This window comes from Cydia pomonella, chromosome 6 (genome assembly GCF_033807575.1).
Source record: "Cydia pomonella isolate Wapato2018A chromosome 6, ilCydPomo1, whole genome shotgun sequence".
Lineage (NCBI taxonomy): Eukaryota > Metazoa > Arthropoda > Insecta > Lepidoptera > Tortricidae > Cydia > Cydia pomonella.
In genome coordinates this window covers 4824162-4846389 of record NC_084708.1, presented here as the reverse complement: position 1 = coordinate 4846389, position 22228 = coordinate 4824162, and the positions used below count along the sequence as shown (strand labels likewise).

General features: G+C 35.1%; 5 protein-coding genes and 1 long non-coding RNA gene across 8 annotated transcripts in view; 5 read left to right on the top strand and 1 right to left on the bottom strand.

Annotated features, from left to right (window-relative positions):
- Window positions 1-22228, top strand: part of LOC133518774 (syndecan) — a 521110-nt gene that overhangs the window by 236192 nt on the left and 262690 nt on the right. The window lies entirely within an intron of this gene.
- The window catches only part of LOC133518778 (uncharacterized), a 275753-nt gene that overhangs the window by 77047 nt on the left and 176478 nt on the right, over window positions 1-22228 (bottom strand). The window lies entirely within an intron of this gene.
- LOC133518765 (uncharacterized) lies at window positions 32-3512 on the top strand. The gene is made up of 6 exons (XM_061852447.1): window positions 32-342; window positions 463-676; window positions 865-1235; window positions 1315-1455; window positions 1942-2951; window positions 3261-3512. The coding sequence occupies exons 1-6, from the start codon at window positions 229-231 to the stop codon at window positions 3484-3486; spliced, it is 2076 nt and encodes a 691-aa protein (XP_061708431.1). The 5' UTR covers window positions 32-228; the 3' UTR covers window positions 3487-3512.
- On the top strand, window positions 4435-10136 carry LOC133518761 (lipase 1-like). Its single transcript, XM_061852444.1, has 5 exons — window positions 4435-6166; window positions 6745-6943; window positions 7218-7585; window positions 8127-8267; window positions 8970-10136. Exons 1-5 carry the CDS (start codon window positions 6011-6013, stop codon window positions 9339-9341), a joined length of 1236 nt encoding a protein of 411 aa, XP_061708428.1. The 5' UTR covers window positions 4435-6010; the 3' UTR covers window positions 9342-10136.
- On the top strand, window positions 10602-16817 carry LOC133518760 (lipase 3-like). 2 transcript variants are annotated; one of them, XM_061852442.1, is made up of 6 exons: window positions 10602-13301; window positions 13378-13594; window positions 14185-14552; window positions 14726-14866; window positions 15136-15503; window positions 16051-16817. In XM_061852442.1, exons 1-6 carry the CDS (start codon window positions 13110-13112, stop codon window positions 16268-16270), a joined length of 1506 nt encoding a protein of 501 aa, XP_061708426.1. In that variant the 5' UTR covers window positions 10602-13109; the 3' UTR covers window positions 16271-16817. The 2 variants fall into 2 exon arrangements, with proteins under 2 accessions (XP_061708426.1, XP_061708427.1); XM_061852443.1 differs by lacking the exon at window positions 10602-13301 and having other exon boundaries at window positions 13364-13594.
- LOC133518763 (lipase 1-like) lies at window positions 16942-21529 on the top strand. Its single transcript, XM_061852446.1, has 4 exons — window positions 16942-19294; window positions 19443-19819; window positions 19922-20056; window positions 20405-21529. The coding sequence occupies exons 1-4, from the start codon at window positions 19183-19185 to the stop codon at window positions 20825-20827; spliced, it is 1047 nt and encodes a 348-aa protein (XP_061708430.1). The 5' UTR covers window positions 16942-19182; the 3' UTR covers window positions 20828-21529.

The window sequence follows — 22228 nt, the reverse complement described above, 5'->3', positions numbered from 1 at the left end:
TTGCGCCTAAATGAAAGAAATAGGTTTTACTGACCCTTTATTGAGTTGATAATGATCTGATCAAGATGATTTGATTGAATCTCTGAGTTTGAAAAATAACAATGATGTAAAAACTGATGAGAAAATTTTAATTTTCCATCATTACTCGAAGCCATTAGTAAACTAATTCAAAGAGAACATCTATAAATGACATGCCATTAGAGCGATTTTGAAGTCGCAAACAACACAATGCTGCTAAAATGTTGTTTCATTTTGATCATTATTCTTAAAATTATTTCATGTGACGACCTAAAGCCCGAGACAAAAACGACAAATATCAAGAAACTTTTAGATAGTATGAACGTAAGTCTAAATGTATTTAATTTTTTTCTTTTACTTGAGAATTCAACGCAAAATATATCTAGGTACAAGGATTTACGTTTTAAAATTAATTCGTTTTATCGTTAAAAATTGAATTTTCAGAATCCACTGACAAACAGAATCCAACTTACCAATAATACAGGAAGGTACCTTAATGAATACAACGTTGTAACCAATGATCAGTACATATTAAGAATATTTAGGCTGACTTATGAAAATTATAAAGTAACGTTTGAAAAGTACCCGGTGTTACTGGTACACGGTTTGTTTCAATCTTCGGACAGGTTTCTGCAGCAACGGGAAAATCAGTCTTTGGGTGAGTAAAATACTTCCACTCTCGATAAAATATAGTCCAGACAGTGATTCTTTTACATTTTATATAATATTAAATATTTAGAAAAGCTTTTCTCATTTCTTACTTGCACGAAAGACCGATTTATCGAACGATTATTTCGAAATCTGCCCAAGCTACCTTTGGATGATAAATATTGAATTATCTTTCAGCCTTCAAACTTCAAGATTTCGGATATGATGTGTGGCTAGCTAACTTCCGAGGCAACAAATATAGCCGAAGTCACACATCCTTCGGACCAGAAACAAAATATAAAGCAATTTTTTTCAACTACACTTACGAGGAAATCGCTCTACACGACATTGCTGCTACTGTAGATTTCATTGTCGACAATACTAAGCAGGAAAAAATACATTACATTGGCTATTCATTGGGAGGCACCAGCTTTTTAGTACTTAATGCTATGAATCCTGAATACAATAATAAATTTGACACAGCGCATCTCTTGGCTCCAATTGGGTACCAAAACTACTTCCCTAATAAAGATCTCGAGAATGAGGCTAGTCGCTGTGACGAAATATATGTAAGTAAAAGCGATTTTGTGTTCTAAGATAATAAAGTGTAACTTGTTATTTATCATATTTATTTTGATTCCTCGACAGGAAGAACTTTTAAATGTTAGCACCCTGGAAATATTCCCATATGAGCCTGCAAATAAAGATATTCTCTTTTCGGCAGAACAATGCCTTGGCAATGATACTTATCGAAATATATGCAACTTATTGAAAATTAATGAAGCAATGGTAAGGAAAGGACATCAACTCTTTTAAGCAGAAACAATATTTAACCTCTATATAAATAGAGTGTATTATCTGTACTCTAAACTTTTCTAAAATAATTTTGCTTGTAAACTAACCTAATAAAAAAAAACAATCAAATATTACATTATTTTATTATTGTTTAGTATTCAAAAAAACATTGTAATTACAGCGTTTGCCAATACATTACAATCTAAATATTAACCATTATTACTTAACCTAATAATATGTAAAATCACTGCACTAGACTACTTAATTAATACTGCGATTCAAATATTCGTTTACATTGTTGTATAAGTTGCCAATGTGCGGAGCCACATTAAGCACAGAATTGAGCAGCGTGAGTGCGGTGTGTAGCGGCGCTTGGCGTTTCTTTTGTCAACTTTGTAAGACATTATTAGTAACCCTGGAAGTTCAGGGCCATGCACACCAATAAAAATATATTTACTAATATTAATGATGTGTTTACAGGACATACAAAGTCAAGGCAATAAAATAAATGAAACGAGGGGTGGATCTATCAAACAGTTAGTTCATTTAGCACAAAATGTAAAATCTAAAAGTTTCAGTCGATGGGATTACGGGGAAAAGGAAAATGAAGATCATTATGGAACAAAAGAACCTCCTAAATATAATTTAAGTCTTATTACTGTTGAAACTAAGATATTCTTTGCACCAAACGATGAGTATGTGAGCCCAAAAGATATTGCTGACATGGCAGCGAATATGGTTAATGCTACAACAAGAGAAATAGGTAAGAATGGTATTGATGATATGCCTACGAACATAAGTAATGCTACATCAAGAGAAGTACATGGGAAATATAATACTGATATGCCCACGAATATGAGTAATGCTGCATTAGGAGATTTAAGAAGGGAAGACGATTTGACTACAGATATAGATAAAACTACAACAAGAAAATTAGGTGCGAAAGCTACTACTGGTATGCCTACAGGTATAGGTAATCCTACATCAAGAAAAGTAGAAATTGAAGATGTTACTGGTATTACTACAGATATAGTTGACGCTAGAACAACAGAAGTAGGCAGGAGAGGTATTACTGATATGCCTACTAATATGAGTAATACTACATCGAGAGAAGTAGAAAGAGGAGAAATTACTAGTATGACTACGGATAATGGTTACGCTACAACAACAGAAGTAGATCGGGAAGGTATTACTGATATTCCTACAGATATGGGTAATGCTACATCACGAAACGTAGAAATTGAAGAGGTTACTAGTGTGACTAGTATAGGTGACGCTGCAACGAGAAAAATAGGCAGGGCAGGTATTGCGGATATGCCTACGCATACGAGCAATGTTATATTAAGAGAAGTGAAAAAGGAAAATGTTACCGGTATGACGACAGATGTAGGATGGAATGAAGGAAGAAGAGATTTTAAACACAAAGACTTCATTGATGCTCCAGACGTGATGCAACTTGTGTATGATAAAATTATTATTGATTTGGAGAAGTAAGTATAAAATATTATCATTATTATAATTTTTTAGCTAAAAAAGATTAGCGGATTGTACATATATAGGACAACACCTGTACGAATTGAATAAACTAAACAAAATTGAGTATCCAAAAATCCTTTCAAGTACAGAACCTCTCGTTATTTAGAAAATACAACATCTTAAACATAATGTTTATGCCCAAGTAAAGGCGTATCACATCCATCCAATACTCATACTGAATAATGATAAAAACATTGGTTTATGATATATTCAATGTTAAAAAAATATTTAAGGTTTCCATAACAGTTAATTTTTGATTATAGGAGGTCTAAACACAAAGTTTCAGTTGGAAGGCAAAATATAATTAAATTAAGCGATGACATGAACAGCACGAAGACGACAGAAACAGAAGATGACCAAGTCAAGGAAAAATTACGGAAAACAAACTGGTTGATAGTAGCTTTGATTCCAGGCCTCATTCTCTTGTCACTATTATTTTTCATATGTTTTGTAAGATCAATTGATTTCAATTGTCATATGGAATTGTGAGTTGCGAAATATATATCTCAAATCCTGTACATGTTTTACTCTGCCTGATTTTAGTAATTTAATAAAAGATGGAGTGGGTTTTGGTATAATTTATTGCATGATATGATAGATAAATTATACAGTTGTTTTTCGCAGACTGGTTAACTGAATAAGAGCCAAAACTTCACTGATACCATTCATAGTCCTTTTACTTTGATTAAAAAAATTAAAAAAATGGAACTGATGAGATAGGTACTAACAACAGTCTTCAATGACTAATAATGTACACCCAGCTGCAAAAGTGCATGGACACTTATGAATGGATTACATAGTGCCTTGTATATTTGCAATAAAGACAATTTATTATTAATTAACAGTGTTGACGATCAATCGTCTTCAAAGTCAAGGTCAAAAGTAAGTATACACTTTTTCACTTTATTTCAATGGAATATGGTGAAGAAATGTATAATGAGTTGCAACAGTTTGCAAATACCCGAATGAATACCCCCGTCACGTGCATCTGTTATGCAGTTCAATGCACTATCATTGCACTGGAAGTTCGATGGCCGCTGAGAATGGCAATTAGACTGAACAAGAGTGAATAACTTTAGACAAATCTAATTAGTTTTTGCTAGATATATTGTTAGAATAGGTAGTGTAAGCGTAAAACTAGCCTTTAGAGGTTGCCTAAGATTTTGCACGATTTAACGGAAAATATGGCAAATGGCGGACTTAGTAACGCCTTAAGGCATTCTCTTCCAGTCAAGCCCTACAAAGATAAAATTAAAACTCTTTGTAAGATTGCATATTCATCAGGTGCGATCAGGTGGCCTAGGAGTTAAGGCGTCACCTGTGAATGCTGAAGGCCTTGGAGCACTAGAAGCATAGGTCTCTTTTTCTTGAGTGTATAAATGTATATCAATTAAATAGTGAGTATAGTTCGTGTCATCCACGATGACGCGCAGATTTGACAAATCTAACCTTTCAAGACACGCGTCGTCGTGAATGACTGGATTTAATGTGACGGTACATCTTAAGCTCCAGTCATCCATCACTTAGTTATCTAAAGACTGGTAATAAAACTAATAAATTACAGGGTGCGTACTTGTACCTGCTTATTTGCTCAATTTAAGCTTAGTACTTAAATTGAGCATACAGCTATACAGTTTTCCTTCGACGTTTATAGGAAAAGGGTGCCATGACATTGTCGGCTATATTATGGTTTCATTCCAATTGCATTATTAAAGCAGAATCTCCTTATTGACAACTGACAATAATTAGAACAATTTTATTACCCCCTTTGGTTGAAAATCGCAAATACGTATACAAGTATAAGACGGTGCTTACAATAATGTGAACACTAATTAAATGCACATTCAGTAGCAGAAGTACTAAGTAGCGAGCGAAATATTCAAAACTAATTAATGAATAATAGATTCACCATTGACGCTAACGCTCTTGTATGGCACGTCTAAAAGCCTTCAATTTAACAACCTCATATGCTTTCCGGGTTTAGAAAAGCGAGGCCTTTCGGCTTTATTTTCAAAAATTTTACGTTCCTAAAGGCCAATTCGAGTTTTAGTGATGTTTCTAGTTGGACGAAAAGTCACTTGACAGATCAGTATCATATCGGCAACAAATCGAATAACTAAAACTCGAATTGGCCTGAAAGACGTTACCTATTTCACCGATTCCATGTTAGTATTTAACGTGTACTGGCATTCGCTCTTTCATTCATAAGCTTAAATGCTAAGACTCACGAGAGACGCTGAATTGAAAATAAAAAGATGTCTTATAATTCAATCAGGAACAATATCAAGATCAGTTTTATTGTGCATTGGGTGCATTTCCCCTGCCGTCTCTTACTCATATTAAATATAATGGTTTTAATAAATACTTTTTTGTTCCAGGTATGTTCCATTGCTAGACTACTTACAGGCTACATCTTATTCTTCTTGTGTCCGTACGTATACTTATACAGATGTGTGTTAAAAACTGCGTCACTACAATACAAAGTTGGGACAGGACAGGTTCTTGTGTACTTGGCAATCTCGTAACACAAGCAGAGGGGAAAGGTCCTTGAACTCCTTGTAAAATAAGCCCAAGTTTTGGCTAAAAATGCAAATAGTTAACTATATAAACTAAAGGTTTGACCAGATCTAGCGAATATAACGGGTTCGCGGTTTAATTTACCTTTCCACCGAGGCGGAGATAAGCGGATATGAAATGAGAGGTGCGGGAATTAGCCAATAGCATTGGTTATAATCGCTGTGTCCTGACATCTTTGCTATCTTATTGGATAGGCAACAATGTTCACTAGAGCTGGACGCACCTTGATAAAGCAACCCGTCATAGAGAAGATCCTTGAGCGGTATCAGATTCGAAAAACTGAAATAATAATGATAGGTTTTAGGTTCTTCTAATCAACGGCAATGCCAAGAATAGTTCATGTTATTAACTAGGTACTAAAAATAATGAACTGATTATCATTCTCAAGCCATTAATTACTCTTGACACACATATACGATCTGAACTTGAAGGCAAAATGGTGTTGCTAAAGGGCTGTGACATAATGTTAATATTGACACTGAAAAGTATGTTATTGTCTGACGCAGAACAATTACAGAAGGAAGACCGTACTGTCCCTAGTATAGATAATATTACAATTATCTCGCCTAATCAGACTGAACACAATCAAACTGTAAGTCAATGTAAAATCTTCTTATATATTATATATCTTAACGCCCTTTATTATAGTCGCCCTTTCCTTTCAGTTCATTTTCTTCCATATATAAGAGCAAATTATGGAGTCAAATTATTTTGGGGAGTAATTATCTATATTCGACTGTATTGGGGAAAGACGAAGATTTACTCGTAACGCACGATTTGCCAAAAATATTTGTCCTCTAAAATCACCTAGTTGTGCCTAGACTTTTAGGAAAGCCTAACGTCATACATGTATTTAACTGGAGCTGTATAATATATAATAATACTTGTAAAATTCGTGTTTTGCCCTTTATTGATTTATTAAAGTAACATTACAAAAGGCAGGTCACAAAGGTCAGTCCCCTGCGAGATGTTCTTTTAAGGCTAGTTACATTCCCTCGTTGTATGGCGATGCCTATACTGAAAATCAAATTTCATTATGTGCCTCTGTATCGGCTTTGCAGATTCAAGCTAGAGAGGCAGATATCGAATTTTCGATTGCTATGGTAGTTCAAATGCTGACCCATCCACACTGGCAAAGGTATGAATGAGATTGCTTTATTAAATTTACAGATTGTACCATCAAAACTCGCCTTTAGAAGGCCCCCCACTTCATTTGACGTACAGACGAGTGATGGTTACTTACTGAAGATATTTAGAATATCCTCTGAATTTATCAATGGAGACACAGAATATTGTCCAGTGCTACTTGTTCACGGGATGTACCAGTCTTCGGACAGATTTCTTAAACAAAAACAGGATCAGAATTTAGGTGGGTTCAAAACGTTTTATGAATCAGCGGCAGCGGTCAATTACTTAATTTTTCATCTACTTGTCAGTTGATATATTTTTTTGAGATTTGAGAGTACGTTTAAATTTTTTTAAATACATTATTTCTAAATGTGGTAGTAAATATAACGACATTTCGGAATATCTGGTAGAAGTGGAAAACCAAGTAAAGGATCGAACATTAAACCTGCTATACCAATTTCGTCTAAAATTTCGTGGTTTACTCTTAAAATGACGACCTCTTAAGTTTCTTCCAGCTTACAAACTGCAGGATCTCGGATACGATGTGTGGCTGTTTAACGCTCGTGGCAACAAATATAGCCGAAGACACGTCAATTTAGACCCAGAAAAAAATGCCTCCATATTTTCCAACTATTCATTCGAAGAAATTGGCTATTTTGACCTCGCTGCCACAGTGGACTTCATACTCCCTACGACTGGATTCAAGAAATTGCATTATATTAGTTATGGCTTGGGTGGAACTTTCTTTTTAGTCTTAAATTCTTTATTGCCGTCGTACAATGTTAAATTTGATAGGGCGTTTCTAATGGCTCCGATTGCTTATAGCGGTCGCATGCCTAACACCGCTCTTAAAAAGCAGTTGCTTCTTCACGAAAAACTTTACGTAAGTATAGCCTTTGCCTGTATTTTACTGGGAACAAAATAAAAGTTGGAACATTTATCCTCCAATTTTTAAATGCTGTTGTGATTCTTACTAAAAAACATTACATTTTCATACCTAAAAAGTTCGGGTTCTTAGGTTTGTACAACATGCAAAGTTTCAAAGTTTATGGTATGGCATCAACTATAATTATTATGTAATTTCTTCAAAAAATTCAGAATATTGTGCTCAATAAGTGTAACCCTCAAACAAGCAAGCCATCAGGAATCGATTTATATAGACGCCTCGCCACTGCAACGAAGTCCCATCCACATTAAATGTACGATTTTAGATTTGACAGGTTAAAAGCTTAACACCAATAATCTTTAAAAATTCACCGCATATTTCAAGGCCCTGGAATTATTTATGCTATGTTAGGCTTATTTTATAGGCGTGACAAACATTAGTACTTGTCATATCACAGAATTAGGCATATTAAAACCATAATATTTCAATCACGAACCATACCAGTAACAGCAGTATCGTTTTATATGGATATTTACAGACCGATCTTAAGAAAGCAGAAGTTTATGAATTATTTCCATATTACGATGATGAGGACAACGTGCAATTTACCTCATCAATGTGCTTGGGTTTGAAAAAGTATGAAATTATTTGCAATAAAATGCAAATTCATAAGATCATGGTAAGAACATTAAAACCACAAACCACTTTTTAGATTAATTCGATAAAGGCTTACAGTCGGAGCGAGAACATTGCTACAGTCACCATCAGCAGTGTTACTATGGGCCAGCGTGTAGAGATGGTAGCCACGGTGTCCGTTTTTCGTCCGCACATCAAAGGTCAAGCGATCAAAGTAAAAGGGCCAGCGATGTTGCGTATAGTGCGTGCTCTCAATCATCCCGTGGCCATCTCGCTAGTCTAGCGCTGGGCCATCGTGTAGATTTAAATTACCATTAATTTCTTTGATAAATTGATTTGCTGATGTTGTCTACGATTAGAAAATTCAGCCCTATAATGATTTTACAATTATGAGGGGATCTGATTTTTTTTGGGTCTAGTTCAACTTTTGAAATATCATTTGATATTTACTTGTGAAGGAAAACATCGTGAGGAAACCGTACTAATCCCCACAAGGCATAGTTTTACCCTCTGGGTTGGAAGGTCAGATGGTAGTCGCTTTCGTAAAAACTAGTGCCTACGCCAAATCTTGGGATTAATTGTCAAGCGGACCCTGGGCTCCCATGAGTCGTGGCAATATGTCGGGACAAGGCGAGGAAGAAGAAGAGTTCAACTTTTGCAATATGGTCATGTCTTCGGTATCTCTTTAACGCATTTATTCTCGCTAATAATACTGTTTGCTAATAATACAGCATTATATTCACAGGATCTAAATGCTACCAATAATCGTAAAGAAGCTACGAGAGCCGGTTCTATCAAGACTTTAATTCATTTTGCACAAAACGTCGAAAAGAAAGTATTTCGCCGTTTTGATTACGTAGATAATAAACTAATCTACGGGTATAGAGGACATCCTCCTGAATATAGTTTACAGGCTGTTACTGTTCGTACTGTAATAATATTTGCCCCAACCGACGAGATGATCGACGAAGATGACATTTATGAATTGGCATCGAATATGACTAATGCTAAACTCAGGAAAGTGGAGAGACCGGAATTTAAACACGATGACTTTATCGCTGGGGAAGAAGTAATGCATGACGTTTACAACAGCATTATAGAAGATTTGCCGGAGTAAGTGTGTTATATATCTATGTTCTAATAGTCCGTCTACCTTCAACAGTAAATTAATACTGAGGACAGAAAAGCTAGGGATTGCTGTCGAGGCATTGTTGGAGCCGAAGTAGGCAAACCTTTTTTCCGGCGAGGCATATAAGATAGTTTCCAGACAATGATATGAAAAAATATAGTCTCATTACCAAGTCGTGTGAGATGTAGTCCAAACAGCATTAAAAAAAATTGGTGATAGGTTTGATTGTCCGATCATAAGGCACTGGACCGAGCAATTTAAAAACTCAATATATTATAAATTAGCAGGTCAAAAATTATACTTATAAATACTAACACAGGTTAAGATATTTTCTTGTAGCTCTATGGATACATTGTTTTTCCGAAATAAAGAAATGTATTATTATTATTATAAGTACCTGTTAGAAAAAAAGTTACCAAACAATGCAAGGAAATACGGTAAAATATATTTTAATATTTGTTGACTTGTCTGAAATATCAATAATTTAGTACTACGGGGTATTTATTTAGTCACCTGCAATAATTTACGGGGTGAATATACAGGCCATACTTAGTAACTTTTACTATGGGACCAACCCATGCTTAGTATGACCTATATATTCAGCCCATAAATTATTGCGGGTGACCAAATAAACGCCCTGTACATCCTGAACCAAAACTAAAAATGAACGGTAGTTTCAATTTGATCGCTGGGATTGCTATACTAATCATCGGTTTTAATTGCACAAAGTTAAAAAAGTTAAAAGTATGAGTAAAATTAAGAAACTAGGGTTCAAGGAATTATGATCAAGTTATAACATGTTTACAGGAATAAAAAGTACGTCATACCGGGTCAGAAGAAGAAAACTAACAGTTCCTCTTGGTGGATCGGACTAGTAATTTTTGGTGTTGGGCTTGCCATATTCATATTTATATGCATAAAGATTTTTGGTAGCAAAAACGGCAATAACAGGAAACAAACAGTCGATTAGAATACATAGCACTCGTGTATTTTTTAAGTTATTAATTTTAGTCACCATTTTAATAACTGAAAATTTAGTAAATAAAGTAAGATGAACAAAAGTGAAATGCGTTTAATTAGCCTGCATCATTTAAATTATTTAGGCTAAATATTATATATAAGGTAGCCCAAAAATACGTTGTCATTTTTATTTTACCGCGGCATATTGTTTATCATTTTAACAAACGTTTGCGTTTATGTATCAACCCTAAAGGAAAATATTTTGGAGAATAATTGTAGTTTTAAATTTTAATAAAATTTAAACAAACACATGTAGCTAATCTTCCTACAAATGTTTGTTAACATATTCTTGGGCCAGATACTTTCATATTAACTACCTACATACGGATGTCGGACCAAGAAAAGTATTCTTGTTTGTTAACGCTAAAGCGTTGTCTATCTTCAAGGTAAAATCTATAATGACGATTTTTTATTTTGGCCATTCAAATAATCATGTACGTAAATTTTGGGGAAGATTGATTTTATAAAAATAAAAATGGGTAGAAATTATAGTTCGCAGACGGATATACGTACAGATTTATCAAATCTAACCTTTAATAAAATGACATCAAATCACGCGACTTCGTGAATGCCACGTTGTATACACGACAACACTACTCACAAGTTCCTCTGATGTTATTGTTCCAATATTTCTATACGCTTGTCGTGAAGGACACTTGTGCTTTTTTGTACTGATTGTCATTATTATTATTATTCAAAGGGTTAAGTACATTTTTGTTTTAAGTCGAGTTTGAGTTGTGACGCTTCCTGTCAAAAGGAACCGCTTCAGTTGTCTATAATAACGTTTTTCTGTTTGTTTCTTCAAGGCCTTGTTGCCAAGACAATGACTAACAAACCTTTTGCCAAGAAACGATACAATTACTGACAATGGAAGGAAGAGACAAGGAACAGAATGTCCATATACCAAAAAAAGACTAGACCAAATATTATATTTTGACTTCCTTAATACAATACAAATCAGCTTCATGTAGCCAAGCCCGTAACTGCCTATAATAATTTCTTATCAACAGCCACAGGTAAAGGTTAAATGGTAGGTATACGTGTAATTGCGTATTGAAAGTATAATTAAAATGGTGTCAACTCATTATTTCCTCCTATCATGATAGTGGTGATAACTTTAAGATGAAAACGAAAGTCACAAACACTGTCATACTGTTAAATGATGTAATTATCCTGATTTATTTTGTATGTAACAACTTATGTAATAATGGAAAAGACATATGTATTTAACCTATTCCAAAATATTGTATACAATCATTATACAATACCTTTGAAAATAGGACGATAAGGTTTTGTATACTACAGGATTGTCTAAAAGATGCCCCCATAGCTAAAAAATTGAGGTCGTATGGTCATGTGTTGCTAAGGTTTGAGTACTGTAAGACGAGAAGAGTAATATTGAGAAAGGAGGGATGCAAGAAAAAAGGCAAATCAAGGAAAATATTGATAAGACTGTGTGAGAGAAAAATTGAAAATAAAGTAAGTGAAGAAAAAGACAAGCTATGCCAACCTTCCACCGTTACTAAAAGAATGGGACTAGGGCATCTAATATCGGAAGATTCTCAATACCAGTATTGAAATCCGATATTGGCACTCAATACCGAAATTCTTATATTAATACCGGTATTGAAGATGACCATTTAAAAATCTTTTATTAGAGCAAATTAGTTCAATGAATAGTGCCGTTTTTTAATGTATACTTCGTAAAACCCAGAAGCAATGGCTTAGTTACTGAAATTGGAAATAAAAAATTATGTAGTATAGGACAGGTCTACTACGAGTAAACAAAATATTATAATATATAAGTCAAAATTTCATCAATTTCTTATAAAATGAAACTAAAACATTCCAATACCAGAATCCAGATTATTGTGCACTAAATGGGACAAGGACAAGGAAACCTGACCTGCTTGATTGCGAGCAAACAGAAGCATGCATTAATGAAGAATCTTATAAAAACTCCCTCAAGAATACCTCAACAAGAGAATGTATTTCACAGTCAGAGCGAACGCAATAGGAAATTAGTCTGAAATCACACCATGCGCATGCGTACGCGGCCATTTGCATTGATGCACACGGAGGATTTGGAGTACTTTTTCCTTTTAAGTAGGTTTTCTTAGGTACTCGCAATTTTCTTCAATAAATATATTTATACTTAGTTTTTGTTACAGCTATGTTTGGCTTTGGCTGCTATGCTATTTAAGGCTGAATCTTTCACATTCGTTTATGGTAGTAGGTAGTAGTTTATTACAAACATTATTATTGTCAGACAAATTCAACAAATTGACAATTTGGTCAAGATCGCAAGAAACTGCCAGCTCCGCATCTAATATATAGTGTCCAAACCTCGATTGCGCTAGAGGTGAAACATACTAGGCTAAAAGAGTACTGAGTCTTGCAAGTACGCATCCACGAAAACACTAGATCCAAGTACCTGTTCCACGAGTACTGACGGGTAGGTATAGTTGGTGATGCGTGATGAGTATTGCGAATACGGGCTAGTTGTGTGAGAGCGCGTCCACGCGAACCTGATTAGGAACCTCGAAGAAGGCTCTTTACCCAGCAGTGGACGTATTTCTACATACATATTGAATTGATGATGATAAAGAGTTTTGGGTTAGGCAACGGTGATAGCAAGATCTTAAATACGAATAATTACTAGATGACAAATAATGAGAAAACTCTCATTATTACGCCATTAATGGTACCAATAATCAACCGATTTAAAGTCAACACATGATATCGTTCCAACGATTGTGCACTCTTGAGCAAATTATGTTGCAAAAAGGTTGTGTCGTCGTAATATTCATTTTATTATTTAGAAATTTATTATTATGTGACGCTGAAGAATTTAAGGGGGAAAACACTACCGTCACAAATAGTACTGGAAATCGTATAAAGAAATTTTTATTAAAAATGCCTTTGAAAGTAAGTATTTATAAAATGTTTGTGCCTTTGTGGTTTTCGATTGTTTACACAAAAAATAAAACTTGTAATTTTATAGGATTTTCGAAATGCAACAAAAAATAAAGTAAAAAAAATTAAACTCAAAGACGGAAAACCTGCGACTGAACATAGCATCGGGAGCGTTGACGGATACTTGCTAACGATGATTAGACTGGCCGCTGAACTTCCAACTAAGAAGTGCCCGGTCTTACTAGTCCACGGTATGTTTCAGTCTTCCGACAGATTTCTCAACCAGGACAAGAGTCAGTCTCTAGGTGAGTTGGCAATCTTTTTATGAATAGGTACTTGTGTGAAAGTACTTTTTTTTAGATATGATGATCTCCACAGCTCCGTTTGTTGTGCTATTTCTGGTCAGTTACTCATGAAGGTGTCAAAGTAGTCCCGCCATTTCCGTCTGGGCCTGCGGCGTCTGCGCTTAACTTGCGGCATCCACTGGGTGGCTATACTAACCCACCTATTCGGATGCATGCAGCAGACGTGACCCGCCTATTCCCACTTCAGCCTGGCGGTCTTCTTGAAAGTACAATTAAAAATCTGGGCTCTTGTTAAGGGCTCTATGCTGTAGACCACACGAGAATTTTCTTAATACATCCAAACTAGTGGCTCTGTGAGCTGTAGTCCAACGTCCTCGAATATAACTTAACTGAATATCTAAATGTATGGCTCCACCATTTTGAACAAAAAAAAATACGTGAATCAGTTCAGAATTGAGACCTGTAGAGGAGAACATCCGGACATACGAAAGCATTTTTGTCCAAGCTGAAACAGAGAGGTTCGCGAAATCAATAAGGTCTTTTTCTGTAAACGTCCAAATACCTACTACAATGTGACAATTTTCTTTCAGCCTACACACTTGAGAATCTAGGATACGACGTGTGGTTATTTAATGCACGCGGCAATAAATATTGCCAAACTCACGTCGCATATGCGCCGCATATCCAAAAAGCTGAATTTAACAACTATTCTTATGAAGAAATCGGCTGTTTCGACCTTGCTGCTGCTGTGGATTATATTCTTATAATGACCACATTTAAAAAGATACATTATATTGGTCATTCGTTAGGAGGGACTTTCTTTTTGGTTCTAAATTCCTTGGTGACCGAATACAACGACAAATTTGACAGGGCGTTTTTAATGGCTCCACTCGGGTATCACACAACAACTACTAACACGAATCTCCAGAAAGAGTTGGACGATCCGACATCGTTACATGTAAGTCATTAAAATTTGAAAGATTGCTAATCTGAAATTAATGTCAAGTAATTTTTTATCTAGATAGCGTCATTGTTAGCTCTCATATATGTTTGCTCTTTTCCCAGAGTTTAGCAGATACTGTTAATGTAAATGCTGAAATATTAAGCACCAAAGAGCATTTTTTTTTACAGGAAGCTCTAATAAAAGTAGACACGTTCGAAATATTCCCATATGATGCTTACGGGCCAATCCAGGATATGGTCCCCGATAACTGCCTCGGAGGAAAAGCATGGGACAACATTTGTAACGAATTACAAATTCAGAAAATCATGGTAAGACCTCTTAGGCATTTGACATCGTCATGGTGATAAGGTGACTGAGCGAGCCGGTGAACTAAGTCTACGACTTAGAAGACAATCTACATATTTGTTTTTTTTTTTCTATTATTATTAGCAATTGACCTTATTGAAGGAAAAGTATTTATAAACCATACAGTAGTATTAATATTTCAATCACCTGTAAGGATTTTTTATCCATACCGTCCTTTTCATGTTGCCCTAATTGATCCATTTCTGCTGATATTATTTAATTGTATCCACAGGGTATTAAATCATCCAACAATACAGTAGCTGAGACGAGAGGTGGTTCTATCAAGTTGTTAATTCATTGGGCACAAAATATTAAGAATAAAAAATTTCGTCGCTGGGATTTTGGGGAATCAAAAAATGTAGAAGAGTACGATGGTAAAAATCCTCCAGAATATCCGTTAAATGCTATTACTGTTCGAACTAAAATTATCTACTCGCCGACCGATGATATGGTGAAAGACACGGATATTCGAGCGTTGGCTAAGCAAATGAAGAATGCCACAACCAGGAAAGTGAAAAGAGCTAATTTTAAACACGATGACTTTATTGATGGTGAATATGTCATGGAAGATGTCTATACTGGCATTATAACAGATTTAGAGTAAGTTTCCTCGGAGGTTTCTTTTTAAATATTGTATATTGAATGTGCAATTTACGTTTTAAAGAATCCCTGGATTTTAAAGCATAGAAAAGTTTAATCTTATCCAAAATGAAATGGTCAAATAAAGCAGCTATTTTTCAATTATTGCAATACCTGCTAGATCATGTATATACAATTTTCATCGTATGACAAGGCAATTTTAATATTAAAATCATAAATAACTCTTTAACTAGTAGCTTTGTAAATTGTAGGCCTCGCGAATCCACATCGGATCAATGTGGATTAGTGACTACGCTACTTAACCTGCTTACCGAATTTCACGAGAATCGGTTGAGAAATGCAATCTGTAGATGATAACACAAATATTTGTCCAAGCTGAAACGCAGACCTGCGCTTAAACGAAGACTCGTTGAATTAGTCATTCTTTGTTTACTTATCTGTGCTAAGTCCGTATAGTTTGTGTCTTAAGTAGATAGAAGTAGGGCTAATTTCAAAAGGGAAAGGGAAACTTATAATTTCGATTGAATATATTTACCCATGTTTACAGGTACCCAAAGCCGCTTATTACACGGGTTGATGGGACAAAAAAAAATCAAACTAAAAGTGCAAGTAACCCTACGAGTTTACCTGATATCCCTTGGTCTGCGCTGCTCTCTTTGGTCGGGATCTTACTATTCATATTAATAAGCATAATAAGTTGTTGTTGTAAAAAGAAAGATTCCAATGGAGTTTGTACTACCGACGCAGGTCAACGAGCGAACGTATAAAATAAAATGCACAATCCTTTGAAGTTTATCAACTTTTATTGTTTTCTACTTGCTTGGTTTGAGTAGATCTTTAATCCAATTTCTGCGTTCTCTTTCGCTGCGTCAGAGCCAAATCTACTTACTACAAAAAAAAGACACCAGACTTGCGTTACTTACGTCTTACATTTCCCCGTGTCACGTCCTTACTTTGAAGATTCCTAAAGTACTTTATTGCTTTGAAAAATAATCGTCCATGTCAAAACATTTTATCTTTGTATACACCCCTGAAGTTGCCTGGAGATCTGTGTAACAATAATAAAACATATTAATTTTTGTTAAATTCAATAATTTTACGGGAACACTTCCCTTGCCGTGCAGAACATAATGTTGAAGATGAATGTATACTTGTGAAATATAGATAATAACTCTACGGTCACTGATAGCGCCAAAAACCTCTTAAAACTCAACGTTCCTTTAACACAGCTACTGTTTTCATTCTCGTGTTGTTGTTTCTTTTAACCAACTTGTATTGTATTTTATTTAACGCCAATAAATATATATATTCGAATGATACATTGTTTTAATAACCAAATATCTGGGAGACCGAGCTTTGCTCGGAAAACATATTGAAACTCAAAAATGCGCGTTTTCCCAGAGATAAGACCTAGCTAGATCGATTGTTCGCCCCCGAAAACCCCTATATTATACAAGAATTTCTCGTTTAAAGGTATAAGATATATAAATGTTGATAAATATTTTACTATTGGTAGTTGACGATAATACAAAAAGCGCTGGTGGCCTAGCGGTAAGAGCATGTGACCTTCAATCCGGAGGTCGCGGGTTCAAACCCCGGCTTGTACCAATGAGTTTTTAGGAACTAATGTACGAAATATCATTTGATATTTACCATTTACGCTTTTCGGTGAAGGAAAACATCGTGAGGAAACCGGACTCATCCCAATAAGGCCTAGTTTACCCTCTGGGTTGGAAGGTCAGATGGAAGTCGCTTTCGTAAAAACTAGTGCCTCCGCCAATTCTGGGGATTAGTTGTCAAGCGCACCCCAGGCTCCCATGAGCCGTGGCAAAAATGCCGGGACAACGCGATGAAGAAGGTAGTTGACGATAATAGTTACATATCAATGATTTCAGTGAATATAACAGAGTCAAGGCGTACACTTTGAGAAAAACAAAATGAATCAATAAATATTGTAGGACATTCTTAACCTTTTGAACGGCAAGGACACCTAAAGTCGTCGTTATTTGTCGTGCCCACAGCGCCAGGGATAACTATAGGTGTTATGGCGGACGCTGTCAAACTAAGCTTCACACTTTCGAGTAAGGTTTACATTAGCTCCCTTGCGCCCGGGAGCTTGGCGTTTGAGTGATGTTTGTATTTATGACATAAAGCGTTTTAAAGGTTAAACAGATGACTAGCCAAAGTTCATAGTGGATGAGTTGTAGGTATTTATACAACGGGTCAATATAACTTATAAATACTTAAATACATAAAAATACCCATGACAGGAACCAATTTGTGCTCATCACATAAATGTTGGCTGTTTATTTTCTTAATAAAATATTAATTGCCGGAATTTTTTACCATCGCTTTTTAGGCAGGGTCACTATCGACTAAAGTTAAGCATAAAAATTGTGTAAATTGACCCGCTATTTTCTATCTCTCGCACGAGCATAAATACCTATATATTGCTGTCACGCTCGCAAAGACAGTGGCATTGACCGCCGGCATCATGGGCGGGACAAGCGGGTCAATTTACGGATTTTTTCGTGCTTAGCGTCCTTAGTTAGGCTTATTTAAACGGTCGAAACAGTTTGATGAAAAGGAGACTGAAGAAAATTTTATTTTTTTAATAACTCGTGCATCATATCATCTCGGAATGCGTTACTACTAATTAAGCCCATAAAATGACACTATTTTTTGAAGTCGGTTTTGTTTCCTAATACTCAGTGGGTTATAATTACTATACTCTGTGTACTTATCATACTTGAAAAGCTAAATCAACAGTAGTTGGAGAGGTTTCTCTGTTCGTTAAAGTGTAACTTTTCATTATCGGCTTAAACAGACTGAATTACTAATTAAGATCGTAATAGAAATATAACGAGAAAAGACTTAACTTTTAATTGATCCTGGTAATTAATGACTGATTAAGATAACTTCATATATCAATTAGTAAACTAAGGATTGCGGAGTCGCAAACACCATAATGTTATTGAAGTTTTGTGTAGTCATTTTGTTTTTAATTCCTATAATTATTTTATTATGTGATGCAGATAAAGAATATAGAGAGAAAAAGAACACAGTGTGTATTGGAAATAGTGCAATCCCTTTTAATAATATAAAAACGAGAAGATTCAAGGGACATCAGAATTTTCTTAAATTGGTTTTAAATGCCACAAGTGTAAGAACTGTAAGATGCTATAAAATATCGGCTTGCATTCTTTCGTGTTTTTTTCTTTCTCTTTTAATACTTTCCATATTATTAGGTGCATCAACTAGATGTACCTTAATGTAGGTAGTCTGCTGTTTATAAAAAAAAAAAGATTTTACCGTAATTTGATATTCATGATTTTTGTAAGCATAATTATGATTATTGATTTTTGAAATCTTTAATTGAAGCAGATAAGTAGTTAAGTGTTGTGTTTGTCACCAAAAGAGTCTTTAGTTTAGACAAGTTAAGTACTTAATTATTAATTTAAAAAAATACGAGTGTCGTGATACAGTCTTGTCGGAGACGCTTAATATTGTCGATACAGATGACATTGAAGAACCCTTTAATTAATCATATTTCCATGCTTTCATTGGTATCTTACAGAATTCATCGTCTAACAAAATAGAACTTAGAGGTCTTAAAGGAAGATTTTTGAATGAACACTTTGTACTAACATGCGATGGACATGTGTTGTCGACGTTTAGAATGACGTTTGACCATCCGGAAGTGCACACAGAAAAATGTCCCGTATTACTGGTCCACGGTTTGTTTCAGTCTTCTGACACATTTTTAGAACAAGATAAAGATCAGTCTCTAGGTGAGTATAGTACAGTTGAAATAAGATTTTTTTTTAAAATATGCTTGTGAACTCTAACGTACATTTACAATTACAAAGTTAGTTCTGAACCTGAACAAAAGGTTCCTTGAAAGGCTTATTAACGCTTTAATTAATATATTTATTTCAGCATTAAAACTTCAAAATTTGGGATACGACGTATGGCTGGCAAACACGCGTGCTAGTAAATACAATCGAGTACACCTGCTTTACGAACCAGAAATAAATGTAGCTGATGTAAACCGTTATTTTAGCTATAGTTACGAGGAAATAGGCACTCTCGATATCGCAGCTACTGTAGATTTTATCCTGAGTGTGACTACACATAAGAAGTTGATTTACATTGGCCATTCGCTAGGTGGTACATCCTTTTTGGTTTTGAATTCTTTAAAACCAGACTATAATCGTAAATTTGCAACGGCTTATTTATTTGCTCCACTTGGATACCATAGTTATTTTCCTAACTATATACTTAAAGCAGAGGCAAAACGATCACACGAAATATTTGTGAGTATGAAAAACTTTACTATTAGAGTTTTTGACATAGTGTATTAAGCAAGCAAGATTTGCATCTATGCTATTGTTTGTTGTTAAACTTTATTTTTACAGAAAGCAACCGTTGAAGAAGGAATACGCGAAATATTTCCGTATAAGGACGATGACGCACGGTTCTCGCCAGAAGATTGCCTGGGCAACAAGAGTTACAGCACAATTTGCGAACAATTAAACATTCAGAAAGTCATGGTAAGAACTTGGCAAGTGCAGATACAAATAAAGTTAAAAATTAAGTGGTTTCGTAGCAAAAAGCTCTACACATGCAAGCAGACAAACGCCACACAGTCGGCAGGCAATTTTTAAATGTTGAACATAACAATTTCAATTACATAAATTACATTGCTTTCTGTGTAGACATGATACTCTAATAGTAGACGACGTGAAGCTGCGACACTAGTGCTGTCTATGTATTGCTATGAAATAAAATAGTTAGCGGCAGTGGCAAATACATAGAAACCATTAGATTCGCAGCAACACGTCGTCTGCTGTTGCTGTCTACGGACGGGATTCAACTTGTACCTATACCTATTATTACAGGGGTTAAAAACTGTCAACAACAATGTAGACGAGACAAGAGGTGGTTCTCTTGGACCACTGTTTCATTTGGCTCAAAACGTTAAATCAGGAACCTTTAGTCGATGGGACAGCGGAGAGTTTACCAATCTGAAACGGTACAGAAACTCAACACCTCCTAATTATGATTTAGGTCTTGTCACTGTCCCAACTAAAATAATCTATGCACCTAATGATGAATTTGTGAGTGCCAAAGATATCACTAATATGGTTAGTGACATGGCTAATGCTAAGGCTGTTCAAGTAAAAAGAACTAGTTTTACACACGAAGATTTCATTATGGGTCCTGATGCCATGGAGAATGTATATGCTGATATTATTGAGGAATTGGAGAGGTCAGTGTTATTGTTTATGTTCTTTTGTTATGTATTATTACAGCAATTTTAAGATTTTGTTGCATACATGGGCTTAGGTATTACATATGATCACACGAACATTATTCTTAACACATTGATTCTTTATTTAATTAAATTGTGATTCGAAACACAAGTTTAGGCCGTTTAGGTTTGTCAGTATTTCAATACTCGTAGATCTAAGTTTAAGTATAGACACCTGCGTTAGCTTTTTGCGTCGAAGCCTTTCGTACTGGCGTACTGATTCGTTGACTCAGAGGGTCTTCTCTTGTGAGAAAAGTCGTGATTGAACGTTTTTTTCCTTTCCTAATCGTTTAATATTATTTTACAATTGTTTTTACAGGAGTCCGAATCATTGTAAAGAGGAGGATAACTCATCAAATTTTCTTGGAATTTTAATGAAATACAAGTGGACTTGGATTTCTATTCTAATAATCATTTTAGCCATCGTTGTTGTATGTCTTTGCGCTTGTAATAAAAAAGAACATGAAAGATACCACTGTAGAGTGCATCTAAGGCGTGCATTATGAAGATGAATGCAAATAGTGGTAGTTTATTAGGAAAAATTAAGATGTAAAATTGTTTACTTTGTTATGTTAGGTTTGTGGCGGATTCATTTCTCGAAAATTACCATCTTCTAGTAAGTAGATACGGAATTATTGAGACAGAAGATCCCACTCTTCCATGATACAATCCTTTTACAAAAGTGAACATTGTATTAAAAAATGTGAAACCATTTTCAATGTGTTTCATTGCTTCAACTCAACTTGAAGACGATTATTAGACGCGATTTCATTGTGAATGATGTGACCGTTAAATATCAGGCACCTCACAAATGACACTGATGTTTTTGTAGCTCTATCTTTGAAATCAGATTGGTAACAAAAAGTAGATTTGAGAATACTATTGCATTCAATACTAATATTGGTAATTAGTTACTATCATTAATCTAAATCATTTCAGCTTGTTACGACATTTCTATGAATAGTTCATAATACGTATTAACTCATATTACATTACATCATTGCAAAATGAAACGGATTAAACATGAAATGAAATTCAGCACCTCTTTTCGCTTTTAGTGTCACCTCCTGTCTTATATTTATGCTCAGAGCAAGCTACGAATTTGTTACGGACATCTGTTTTGGTAGTAAAATGTTATCTTCGTTGCAAGCCGGACTGTACTAAAGTTTTGGTTATAAAATTTATTGCACCTTAACGCTATTGTTACTACTTCATAGTTGTTGCATTTCGTGAATGCGTGTCAGCCTGTCAGGTCAATGCTTTTACGGGTTTTGCTCTGCCCTACCACACATAACAGCAGGAACATCCATTGGATTTCTTCATTTTCTCTTCATAAGTTTCATCTATCTCATAACCTTGACCGCATGCCCAAAGTTATTTCCATAAACATACTCAACAAGTATGTTTATGG

Excerpts from the sequence above, each read along its gene's own strand:
- LOC133518760 (XM_061852442.1), top strand. The coding sequence starts at position 13,110 with ATGATATCGTTCCAACGATTGTGCACTCTTGAGCAAATTATGTTGCAA. Across the intron at positions 14,553-14,725 it reads ACGATCCGACATCGTTACAT|GAAGCTCTAATAAAAGTAGA; the intron begins GTAAGTCATTAA and ends TTTTTTTTACAG. Across the intron at positions 14,867-15,135 it reads TACAAATTCAGAAAATCATG|GGTATTAAATCATCCAACAA; the intron begins GTAAGACCTCTT and ends TTGTATCCACAG.
- LOC133518763 (XM_061852446.1), top strand. The coding sequence starts at position 19,183 with ATGACGTTTGACCATCCGGAAGTGCACACAGAAAAATGTCCCGTATTA. Across the intron at positions 19,295-19,442 it reads AGATAAAGATCAGTCTCTAG|CATTAAAACTTCAAAATTTG; the intron begins GTGAGTATAGTA and ends TATTTATTTCAG. Across the intron at positions 20,057-20,404 it reads TAAACATTCAGAAAGTCATG|GGGTTAAAAACTGTCAACAA; the intron begins GTAAGAACTTGG and ends CTATTATTACAG.
- LOC133518765 (XM_061852447.1), top strand. The coding sequence starts at position 229 with ATGCTGCTAAAATGTTGTTTCATTTTGATCATTATTCTTAAAATTATT. Across the intron at positions 677-864 it reads ACGGGAAAATCAGTCTTTGG|CCTTCAAACTTCAAGATTTC; the intron begins GTGAGTAAAATA and ends ATTATCTTTCAG. Across the intron at positions 1,456-1,941 it reads TGAAAATTAATGAAGCAATG|GACATACAAAGTCAAGGCAA; the intron begins GTAAGGAAAGGA and ends ATGTGTTTACAG.
- LOC133518761 (XM_061852444.1), top strand. The coding sequence starts at position 6,011 with ATGGTGTTGCTAAAGGGCTGTGACATAATGTTAATATTGACACTGAAA. Across the intron at positions 6,944-7,217 it reads AAAACAGGATCAGAATTTAG|CTTACAAACTGCAGGATCTC; the intron begins GTGGGTTCAAAA and ends AGTTTCTTCCAG. Across the intron at positions 8,268-8,969 it reads TGCAAATTCATAAGATCATG|GATCTAAATGCTACCAATAA; the intron begins GTAAGAACATTA and ends TTATATTCACAG.